Source organism: Neolamprologus multifasciatus, chromosome 20, assembly GCF_963576455.1.
Source record: "Neolamprologus multifasciatus chromosome 20, fNeoMul1.2, whole genome shotgun sequence".
NCBI lineage: Eukaryota > Metazoa > Chordata > Actinopteri > Cichliformes > Cichlidae > Neolamprologus > Neolamprologus multifasciatus.
The window spans coordinates 17,973,870-17,986,068 of record NC_140458.1 but is presented as its reverse complement, the minus strand read 5'-3'; the positions used below and the strand labels follow the sequence as shown (position 1 = coordinate 17,986,068).

At 42.0% G+C, this 12,199-nt stretch overlaps 1 protein-coding gene across 4 annotated transcripts in view; it reads left to right on the top strand.

Moving 5' to 3' along the window:
- The window catches only part of vps13d (vacuolar protein sorting 13 homolog D), a 78,954-nt gene that overhangs the window by 10,174 nt on the left and 56,581 nt on the right, over positions 1-12,199 (top strand). For 3 of the 4 annotated variants that reach the window (XM_085145113.1, XM_085145109.1, XM_085145110.1), the window contains 12 exons: positions 2,437-2,627; positions 3,025-3,105; positions 3,657-3,773; positions 5,873-5,977; positions 6,456-6,626; positions 7,458-7,558; positions 8,412-8,580; positions 8,992-9,093; positions 9,303-9,492; positions 9,650-9,832; positions 10,469-10,599; positions 10,708-10,762. In XM_085145113.1, the coding sequence (XP_085001239.1) occupies positions 2,437-2,627; positions 3,025-3,105; positions 3,657-3,773; positions 5,873-5,977; positions 6,456-6,626; positions 7,458-7,558; positions 8,412-8,580; positions 8,992-9,093; positions 9,303-9,492; positions 9,650-9,832; positions 10,469-10,599; positions 10,708-10,762 (1,596 nt within the window). The remainder of the gene's footprint in view (positions 1-2,436; positions 2,628-3,024; positions 3,106-3,656; positions 3,774-5,872; positions 5,978-6,455; positions 6,627-7,457; positions 7,559-8,411; positions 8,581-8,991; positions 9,094-9,302; positions 9,493-9,649; positions 9,833-10,468; positions 10,600-10,707; positions 10,763-12,199) is intronic. The other variant, XM_085145111.1, reaches the window with a different exon arrangement.

Here is a 12,199-nt window from a genome sequence, read left to right as displayed (position 1 = left end):
TAAAGTAATGACGGAGGGTGACGGTGTTATATCTGCTATGACATCATACTGATATTACTAGGTTCAACCCATGTTAAAGGAGAAAGTGTGAATGAATAAGAAAAGAGTGTAGCGGGTTCTTATCTGGAGTGCAGTCAATATAACCACGGTGTGGTGCCGGGGTCGCGGTAGAGCTGTCCGTCCACGTAGAGCCGGTCCACGGCGATGACAGCGCGGGAGCCTTTCTGCATGAAGCTACGTCGGACTGGGAACAGGACCTTGCGTCGTTCCAGGATCTCTTTGGGGAACTGGTCGTTCACGCTGAAGTCCGTTCCTTTCAGTTCCCTGCCGCGACTCTTCACCTGTTCCTTCTGTTTAAATTGACCAAATTTGGCCACAATAGGACGTGGTCTCCCGGTCCGCGACCTCACGCCCCCCAAGCGATGCACTCTGTCGAAGGCGATGTTCTTTACGGTGTCCTCCGGCAGCTTCAGGTGGATTTTAATGAAGCTTTTCACCGTTGCCTCCGCGTCCTCTCCGGTAGATTCTGGAATACCAGAAAAAACAAGATTGTCTCTCATGCTACGGGCTTGTAGATCGATAACGGACTCTTTTATTTTTTTATTTTCAGTGTTTAGCTGGGTCACGTTATCGGCGAGAGATTTGACCGACTCCCGTAGCGTGGCATTTTCAGCGGCAAGCGTTTCCACCTGCTGCTGGCTGAATTCCAGGGATTCTCTCAGAGATTTAAATTCCCGGTGTAGAATCTCCACCAGGGACAGCCTCGCATCGAAACTGGACAATCGCTTGTCGATTGACTCCAGGATATCTGCGATGTCTTTGCCGGCAGGCGATGTTGTGCCGGGGGAGTCTGCCGGACGACATCTCTTCGATGACGGCGTCTCGGTTTTAGCCGGGGAAGATGCACTCTGGGCCTTCTTCATTACTAAATCTTGGAAGCAGCGTTCGATGTATTCTTGGAGAGCGTCTAAACTCTCCCCGTTGTCCTCCAGGGTGTTAGAGATGATAAGACAGATGTTGTTAGTTATATGACAGTTGGTTAGTTTATTTGGCAGTACTGAAGCTTAAGGAAACTTTGTTAAACTCTACGCTACCATTCGCTTTGTTTTTTCCGCCAAATCTCCGGCGTCTGACGTCACCTACAACATGGGTCGCTTACCTTACCCGTCGCTTACCTTACCCGTCACTTCCGTCCTGTGCCCTCCTTCCGTCCTGTGCCCCTCTCCCAGTTTTCTTTAACCAGATCCAACACTCTGAGCGAACAGTAACTCAAAGGGAGAAAATCCTGTGGAGCCCTGGGGAGAGTCTAACCAGGATTCTAATTGCGTTCATCCCTGTGAATGAACCTACAAAGCATGAACTTCAAGGTGTTATTCAGCTGCTCCACCAATGCCTCAGCAGATGGTAGACGCTGGTTCGAATAGACTTGATGCTTAGTAACTTGTGAAGCTCCTTTAACCCTCTGGGGACAACAGACACGCCAACAAATCCAAATCACATGACCGATTTAAGATGACATAGCATCAAAATGCAGCCCCACTAAGTCTCCATTTTTCCAGTTTGCAGTTATTTCATGATTCAGGCTTTAAAGGGTGGCGGCAAAAAATATGAGAAAGGATACCTTTTGGATTCAAAACTGCAGCAATTACTCTCTTCAGTTTCAAAATATTCCAGCATTTTGGTAAAAGAAGAGGTTGTACAACACAGTGTGAATAATTTTTGTTGCAACTATTTTTGAAAGGTGTTGCTGCAGTAAATGGTAAATGGTAAATGGACTGGTTCTTATATAGCGCTTTTCTATTCTGTCCGAGCACTCAAAGCGCTTTATACAGCTAATTCATTCACCCAATCACACCCATTCACACAAGCACTTCTAAACTTAAGTGCTAAGTAGCTAACATTCATACACATTCACACTCCGATGGATGCATCGGAGAGCAACATGGGGTTAGTATCTTGCCCAAGGATATTTGGCATGCAGACTGGAGCAGCCTGGGATTGAACCACCGACCTTCTGGTTAGTGGCTGATCCGCTCTGCCACCTGAGCTACAGCCACCCCAAGTCAAGTGGAATAAGCACAAATGCTGTAAGGAGTCTTTGGTGGGTTGTGGTTTCTGGCTCAGCTGGGGATGGTTGGAGCAGTGGGTTCAGGGGTGGTGTCAGGGGAGGCTAACCAGCATTGCTGGTCTCCATCGTCCAATCATGGCTTTCCGTCGGACCTTCTCAAATAGGGGGAAAAGCTGTGGTGAACAAAGTGCAACAAAATAAACTTCCGCAGCACTGCAGTGCCTTATGTGTCGGGTTCTTTTTGTGTTACTGAGTGATTACTCAGTAGGGAGTTTAAAAGCCATTTCAAGCCTTGCAATGCATGATTAACAGACATGAATTAATATCTGCAGTATTTAAAAAAGTACTTGTTGTGTTTCTTTTACTAGGCTTCATTGGAAAGATCACGCTCCAGATCCCTTTCTACCGGCCTCACAGTGACCCATGGGTCATCTCCATGTCCCAGCTCAACCTGATTGTTGGCCCTGCCCAGCTGCAGGAGTATGATAGGGAGAGGGACATAGACGAGGAGAGAGAACGCAAAAAACGCCTCCTCAAAGCTCTCGAGGACAAATTCAAAGTAAGTAGATCAAAAGTGTTTTGTTTTTCCCCAGAAATGGTGGAAATAAAAAATAACAATGTAACAATAAGTTCGTCTTGCCATTTAATTGTCTGGTTACTAGTGAACTTTGCCACACAGTGAAAACACCGTTGTAAATTGTAGATGCAGGCCACTGCATCAGTTCTCGTCTAAACAATTTAAGGTTACGTCACCTAACTATTATTTTTGATTGTGATAAAATTATTTTCTGTCTTATGTCCAGACGAGCTCATGACATGGCAAGTTGTCTGTCCGTCTGTCCATCCAGAATTCACAGGAATTGCTTTTATCTCGTGCAGTGATTTTATAATGTCTGGCTTTTCTACTAAGCACAGTTATCTTTAATGTATTTTTCGTATGTCTTTGGCTCTTTCAGAATGAGTGTGAACAGACAGGAGAGTCGTACTGGTACTCTGTGACTGCCTCATTAGTCACCAGAATTGTGGAAAATATTGAGGTAAGACATGAGGTACCAGTTGAGATTATATCAAAAACAAATAATAATATAAATAATTATTACAAACAGCCCAACGGATAAACAGAATTTGGTCCATTTTATGTTTTGCCCTCACAGCAGATCTCAGCGGTGGTTTTGTCTTCAGCAGTTAAAAATAAATAAATAACCTCCTCTCTTCCATGAAGCAGCTTTTAAAAGAAATCTCCCTGAAAAGTCTCTGAAAATAGAAACGTGCATGCGTGTGCAGTCAGCTTGTGATCTTTTTTGAACAAGGAGCAGACGGTGACCAGAGGGTCATTTTGGCCTGTTGAGAACACCTGACATGTGAATGAATGGGTTACAAACTACACAGAATACACACATCAGGCACAATTCTCTCAGGGTCACATTTACTGCAGACTTTGAATTTCTTCATCTATGAACAACGACACAGCTGGTTTGCTTCATTCAAAAGTTAGCTTAACTCTTTGGTACTAAGGTAGTTCTCATTGTCTGACCTTGAGTTACAGACTGAACTGTGACTAAATTATGTTTTTTTTTTATATGTCTAGCTGAAGATCCAAAATGTGCATCTACGATTTGAGGATGACTTTTCCAACCCAGAGAAGCACTTTTCCTTTGGTGTTTGCATCAAAAATATATGTGCTCAGAACCCTTCCAGGGAATTGGTAAGTGTTAGTTGATTTCATAAAATCCAATCATTTGTTATATTCATGAGAACAGATGATACAGTAGTCCATTTGTTTTCTGTTCTTCTTGTAAGACTAGTTAGTGCTACATAAAGATTTTCTGATCAAAGCAGTTAAAAAACACTGTGTGTGCATCATTGTAAACAAGTTCTTCCATTGCATACTGATTTATGTATTGACATTTTCACTTTATAGCTTAGCCCAGACCTGTAAAGTTATTGCATCTCATACTATTGCTACTCTCAGTTTGGACTGGCAGCCATCATGACATTTTCCGGTTACAAACAGCAGCTGTAGCAATGAATGAGAACTAGAATTTAAATTGAGAAGACAAGAAGGAAATTACCTGTGTTTGTCTGAAAACAAGAACAACAAAAAAAACATTACCATAAAATGTTCTTCTCATCTTCCTACAGCACCATAACCAACTCACCCGAACCAGTCATGACAGATGGCTGTCTTTGTCTGAGCCTAGTTCTGGTGGAGGTTTCTTCCTGATAAAAGGAAGTTTCTCCTTCCCACTGTCACCAAGTGCTTTTTCATATAAGGTTATCACCCCATAGTTGGGGTTTTCTCTGTATTATTGTAGGGTCTTTAGCTTATAGTGTAAATATATATATATTTGTATTAGAAAGTTTAACTGATATGGATTAATATGTCATCTATTCTTGTTCTGATCATTCTCAGCCTCTTTCATGAAATGGGCAGTCATTACACAGGGATGTTCCTGGCGACTAGTCTGAAACTAAGAAACACTAAGATATTACTGCATTATTATATATACTCAGTTACATCTGAGAACCGTTTAATGGAAAATGTCAAAAACTAATAACAAATGCATTTTAAACTATTAAGGACATTCTTAATAATAAATCATGTTGGTGGCAACATTACACATAGCGTAATGTTGATAATGCACGATGTGAGGTGTTGCACCGTTAAGTAGCAGACGAAAAACAATTAAAATAAACCAACATGTTACTATAAAAGATATCACTTGGTATTACTAAAATGTGATCAATTAAATTGCGACTGAAAAGAGTGGAGCATTATGCCGTGCATTATGATTCATGCGGTTTGAAAATTCATGACAACCACTTCAGTGAAGGTTAAAATCTAAAATAATAAATCAATAAATCATCCAACTATTTTCTTCCGCTTATCTGAAGTCGGGCCGCATGGCAGCAGGAAAGCCCAGACATTTCTCTCGCCACCTCCTCCAGCTTATCCAGGGAAACGTCGAGCTATTCGCAGGCCGGCTGATAGATGTAATCTCTCCATCTTGTCCCGGGTCTACCCCTGGACCTCCTCCCGGTAGGACATACCTGGCCGAAGCACCTTACCCGGGAGGTGACGGCCTTAGGTGTCTCATTTCGATCCAGGATGAGTAGTGGCTCTACTCTGAAACCCTGCTGAACTCCTAATCCACCTTTTGGAGAAAGTTAATTTCCGGGTGTATCCGTGATCTCAGTCTAATAGGGTTAGCAAAAACATCAGGCCTAGATTAACAGATTTATGCCATTGTTCAACAACAGTGTGCCATCTCGTGGCAGATGTCTGCCTAATATTTAGGACAATAATTTACCGGCATTGGGTATCAATTCAAATTTGAACTATTAGATTAAAAGACTATTATGTCTGTTACTGACCAGTGACAACAGTGACAATTAGTCGGCTAGTCAACTAGACGTGCAGATGCCTAATCACAAGTCATCCTCCTTAATGCTGTGTTACATTAATGCAAAATTTCCCTGGAAAGCACTAAATACTGTTAACTATTTAAGTATTAAGTATTACTGATGAGCAGTAGAGTATCACAAAAAGAGATTCTGTGTGCCTATTCATTTTTTTCTCTGGAAAATTAGAAGCATTATCAAACACTTCCATTAAGAGCCATCAGTCTGTTAATCTGTCAGCTATGCCTAAACATGCCCTAAAATGACATCAGTCAATCAGTCAGTTAATATCAGATGTGCATCACATTTACAAAAGAGGTTAGAGGGTAAACTGCTCCTTTTATTGATTAAGGACTTGGTTTGGTCTTTGGGTTTGAGGTTAGTGGTGGTTTTCTTTTGCAGGTCCAGAAGCTCTTCAGACAAAAGCAGTTGGAGATCGAAGACTTCAGTATCTACTGGGACACTGAGTGTGAAATGCTGGGAAAGCTGCCCATTAACCAGATCCAGGTCAGTCATATGGTGAACTTGGTGGCAGATCACTGGAGTGTTACAGCTCAGTTCTGAAGACCACCTGGATGGCTTGTCTTTAAAATTCAGTTCACTAAAACGCTGATAGAATGAACAACAATCTTCCAAAATACATTCACTCTTTTGCTGTTTTGACGATGATGAAAAGTGTTTGGGTTGTATCAAATAACTATGATTTCCATAGCATTACAACACATTCAAAAGACGTTTATTCTGATGACCATAGTCCTGTATGGACCCAGATGATGCCCACAGCATCACAGGTCCACCTGATTGTTATACTGTGAGGATCAAGGGTTCATGATTTTCTTTTACTTTGTCACCCCTCTTTTTATAGTCCACCAGTTAGAAATCCTCTTGGATTATGATCTGTGATTATACAAAGCTAGATCAAAAGTAAAATTTTCTCAAAAGAGATACCCCATATGAGTAGGCTAATTGTTTTTCTAACTAACAGGATGCTATGAGCCAGTGTATGCAAAGCCGTGAGCATCAGTACATCTTTGAGCCGGTGTGCGCCTCTGTGCTGCTCCGAAGAAACACCTCCAAGGAGCCTTTGAGGTCCCGACACACCCCACGAATCGAAGGCCAGGTTCAGCTGGAGTCTATGTCTTTACGCCTTTCACAGGTCTGTATGAAAACCTAACGCCCTCTTTTTTAAAACAGTGACAACTGTTTTCGTAAAATTATATATGTGAGGGTTTCATATCCCCAAGGAATAATTTGAGGATCTCCATAATCCCACAGTCATGCTGTGGGGATGTATGATTGAAGCAGTGTCTGCCCATAACTGGGGCTGAGATAACTGATGTAGGTAAACAACTGTACAGTGGGCCTCTGGGATGGATAAGATTTGCCCTAAAAGTTCCTGAAGGCTCTGGATGTTGTAGGGCTGACCTGGCTGACACGTTTCTGCAACGTTGTCTTGAGCGGTACCTCTGGATTGGCATACTGGGTAGGTGGTTCCCCTGTTTCAGAAGAGGGACCAGAGGATGTGCTCGAACTAAGGGGATCATCTAGGGCTGCCCTTTGTCATTGATTTTTCATAGTTTTTATATACAGAAAATCTAGGCATGGCCGGGACAGGAGGGGGGGGGTCTGACTAGGATACCTACTAGACGGCTCCTAGGTGAGGTATTCCGGGCATGTCCTACAGGGAGGAGGCCCCAGGGCAGACCCAGGACTCACTGGTGAGAATGCATTTCTTGGCTGGCTTGGGTACGTCTCAGTGTCCCACTGGATGAGCTGGAAGAGGTGGACTAGGTGAGGGAAGTCTGGGCTTCTCTGCTCAGGCTACTTGCTCCACAATCTGACCCCTGATCACCAGTAGAAAATGGATGTATGAATTTTCCATTGAAGCATTCCTTGTATCCTTAGGAACTGAACCTAATCTAGAGCTTTCACAGACCAAGGCTAGAATTTTGGATGATGTTTGTTGTCTGTGTGTCTTGCCTCTTAGGTGCAGTACCAGCAGATCATGGCCTTCCTTAAAGAGCTGGATCGCAGGGAAAGAGAGATGTTTTACAGAAAGTGGAGACCAAAAGTACCTATTTCAGGAAAGTAAGTTCACACTTAAAGGTACAGTGTGGAAGATCTCACTGCTGGATGTCAGTAGATTGCAGACTGCAGTCAACTGAATTCCGTTTTCTTAGCTCTCTTGATTGAACTCCATAACACTAGCGACTGTAACCAAAGACATTTTAGTTTTTGAGTTATAAACTATTACTTTCTCTTAAAAAGTTGATATTTGCGAAAAGGAAATCAGGAGGTGAAATTAGTTTTTTATGACAAAAACATGAACCTTTTTAATCGGATTACTTTATCCCTATGCTGGTCACGTTGTCCCTTTCTTTCATGTTTTGCTTCTTTGGTGAAGGACACTTTGTTCGATGATAAAACATAGATGTGATCCTTGATAGCTTGATTTGAAGGTATATCTTGAAGGTGTACACTCAAATCAAATTTGCCCCCACAGCACGCGAATGCCTACAAGTTCTTTTCTCCACCTGTGGTTTACTGTGTATCTGCCTGGCCCGTAGCTACATGCAGACACACACAAACACAAACACTGATCACCAAACTTCCAGCCTCTGACCCAGCATCCACTCTGCTCCGCCTCAGTCTGCAGCTGCCTCTCCTCAGCTCTGCTGCTCAGACCTGAAACTATTTGGCCATGGAATTTTCTCTTTATTTCCTCGGATTAGTTTTCCACACTCTAAAGTCTCTCCTGAGTTCAGCTACCGTAACCCTGCTGCTCAGAACAGTCAGTAACCCAAGTGTTCAGTCACATTCTCCCCACTCTACTACGGGTCAAAATAATGTCTGTTTTTTCCTTTACCAGCAGACATGATAACATGCTGTACTGTATTTTAATACTCGGGTTGTTGTTTAATAAACCTTTGAAATCATGCAGCTGCCGACAGTGGTGGATGTTTGCCATCCAAGCCAACCTGAGTGACATAAAAGAGCAACGGCGGCGAGGCAGTTGGGACTTTGCCCTGCAGCGCGCCCGGGACTCCCTAACTTACACCAGCCTCTACTTCAGAAGACTCAAAGGAGTTCCACTGAGTCCTCAGGAAGAGGTACTTCAGTAAGAGAAAGACGAGATGAATAATAAGTATTCAGTATAACATGTTGCTAATATAAAAGGAAAAAATCTTTTACTAATAAAAACTGCCAAAAGTACACAGTGTTGAGTATTTTTGAATGATGGCTAGATCCCTTAACAGATACTCCTGTTGCCCACATCTGTACCATTTTCTATAGATAAGAAAGATATTTTTGTATAAAATCCTGCTTAGCTGAACAGTGATGGCATGAAAAGTGAAATTGTTGGATTTGTTTCCAGCTAAAACACATTAACCTCATTATCTTCTTAGATTCACTCTTGTTGTCTGTCCAAGTGCATGGATAGGAAGGCAGTTAATTTGTACTGTACTGATCTTTCAAGATTATATTCTTCTGAGAACATTTCCCTGGACTTTTTCATCTAGAGTGAGCTGGAGCGGGTTGAGGAGGAGCAGACGTTTGAAGAGCTGCAGCTTCTCAGAGAAGTTGTCCATGAGTGGTTTCGAAAGCAGGAAGTAATCGCAGAGGTATTCTCAGGTTTTATTCATTTTAAACAAAAAACACATTATTGTGTCATTTCCCAGCCTTACATAAATGCCTTTCAGATATTGTGTTGTCATTAATCACCCCCACCCTTAAACTAGTCAGCCTACAAGAAATGCAGCCATCACTCCTCAGACGGTCATTGATCGTTGTGAACGTTCCAGTCATCTTATTTCCGTGTCACCTCTGTCAGAATGCACGTGAGCCCAGCAGTGAGCCCCAGACGTGTTCATCTACAACATCTGTTCCAAAGAGCGGAAGTTCAGGAATGATCCAGTACCTACAATCGTGGTTCCCAGGCTGGGGGGGCTGGTATGGAGAGTCCCAGGATCCAGATAGGCCACAAGAACTCCTGCAAAGTCCATCCTCTTGGAATATTCTTGGTGAGCTAGGCGATCGCGGTACCTTTGACAAATGCCAGCTGCGAACAGTTTTGCATCTATTTTTCATCTGTTTGTAAACTCTAGTTGTGGTAGTGCACACATGTCTTGTGAAGCAATCTTCTGTTTAAAATAATGTAAACGTTTAATATTTTTCCAGCAGAAACAGAAGACTTGTTCGACCCCTTGGAGGACTCTCACACTTTGAACACTTTCACCAGGCGAGATCATCTGTTTGCCCGGTTGGAGTTCTTACTGGAGAAGGGTGGAGTCACCCTCTTCCACCAGGACAAGTGCAGAGACACGCTGCATGAGAGTGGAGTCATACAGCTGGAATTCTCTGGTATATCAAAGCAGGAATTGTCTTTTAAATGTCTAAACTCAAGCATCTCAAATGAAAAACCAGAGTATTTGCACGTCTAATCTGCTGTGTGTGGAAGAGTTGGATTGAGGAGGCTGTGCTTTGGTTAGATTTATTGGAGAACCATTAATACTCTCTCAATGATTGTAATTTTTCAACTTCTCCCACTCGGGCAGTTAATCAACCCTAAATGGACCCAGCACCTCTGATAAACTGTAACATGTTTGTTCACTTGTTTTGTGGCTTCATTCACCTGCAGGATGCATGATGGAAACATAGTTGAATACAGTCTGCATTGAATATCAAGAGAGGGGGGTACCCTGGGTGAACAAATTCAAGTCCCCCTAAAATATTTTAGTTGAAATGGTAATCTCACGTAAAACATTAATGTCCTAGCCTTACAGATAAGGACCTGTTAGAGACATAAGAAACCAGCCAGTTAAGAGTCACATGACTGATGCCATCAAAGTCTTTGTTCCAACAAGTGACTGATGTTCACAATCTAGCTGTAGTTTAATCTACCTACAGCTATTTTCCCATAGACTGATGGGAAAATATAATAAACTCAAAACCTGTGCACGTCTGTTAAAATCCAAATGACTGTAACTGTTTCCACAGGGGTGAAAGTGATGGTGGAGTCTCTCCCTCGCTCAGAGTCCTCCTTATTGTCTGTAAAGCTGGGAAGTTTGTTCCTTCGAGACTTAACCACTCAGGGCACCATCTTTCCTGTCCTGGTGTCGCCCAAAACGGTAAGCAGTGATGGCAGAGCAGGGAGTTCATCACATAAAAATATTGAAAAAGTGAATTGCAGTTCCTCAAACACACAGTTAATTATATTTTGCTGTTACATGTTATAGGGGAACGTTGTTGTTGCTGCTAACCAGTCATCGAGCCAGTCCAGCACTACTTCTGGTAAGATTTTTGTTTTGTGTTAATGTTAATGACCTATTACAGTTATGAAGTAAAGTTTTATGGAAACAGAATAAAATAATTGGTTCGCTGAGCTTGTGGCCATGCTGTATGTGGGTGAGTACTAAATTGTGCACAAATGGTTGGGGGAAGTTTTTAAATTCAGTGTGTCGATATTTGTGTTTTGCCAGTGGATTAATTTAGACCATCTCATAATTTAGTCCGGAAAAATAGTTTGCTGCTTTTATTAAAAAAGCCCTTTGTAAAGGTAGAATGTCTTACTTTTCATCACTAATTGAAGAAAATAAAAGCAACCCTAGGTTCCTCTTCAGCACTGTAGCCAGGTTGACAAAAGGTCAAAGCTCTGTTGTGCCAAGCATTCCTTTAACCTTAACTAGTAATGATTTCATGAACTTCGTCACAGTCTTTTGCAGTCTTCTTCCTAGAAGTCCTACTATTAATTAATGTTTCAATCTTAAATATGATCAACCTATTTCGATTAATCCGCTGTGTACCAAATGTACCAAAGATCTTCAAGCTGGCAGTATTTAAACTGTTACTAAAACACCCATCACTTACCCTTCTCTCTTGGCTAATTACATTCCAATCTCCAACCTTCCCGATCATCTGCAGAGGAAAGGTTTATTTGAGTTTCAGTCAGGTTTCAGTACAGAATATAGTATCTATGTGTGGATTCATCGTTGTGCTTATTAGAGTATACTGTAGGTATTACAGGAACTGTGCTATAGTGGTTTGAATCATATTTGTCTTCTACTTTGATAAAGTGTATAGTTAGAACTGGATCAAGTGACCCTGAACCCCCTCTTAGTTACACTGCAATAGGTCAAGGATGATGGATTGATTGATTGATGATACTTATCCCGAGGGAAATGCTGAGGGATTCCCACAATGCATTGAGTGTTTCTTCTTCATTCACCTTTTTCACTCACTGTGTTTATACACCACTCTGCATTAATTATTATTAATCTCTGGCTCTCTTTCAGAGTGTGTCTTTGTCCTGTCATTCATCGCCCCAACCGATCATGGCAGATGGCTGCCCCTCCCCGAGGCTGGTTCTGGAGGTTTCTTCCTGTTAAAAGGGAGATTTTCCTCCTCACTGTAACCAAAGCATTTGGTTGTATTAATTTAACTAATCTCTTTAAATTACAATGTTAAGCACCTCAAGGCGGCTGTTGTTTTGATTTGGTGCCATATAAATAAAATTGAACTGAATTGAACGTCGTCTGTGAGATGGTTATGAGTAACTTCTTCTCTAAAGAGCAAAATTTTGTTTGTGGATAAATTCATAAAGCTGTTACTATTTAAGGTTGCTAGTTAAGATTTAAAGGATGGATTGGTTCAACGGAGCTCTTATTTTTTTGTGAGCATGGCTACCGTGCAGAGAGAAACCTAGGGTTGTTCTCCTCTACACAGTATCCA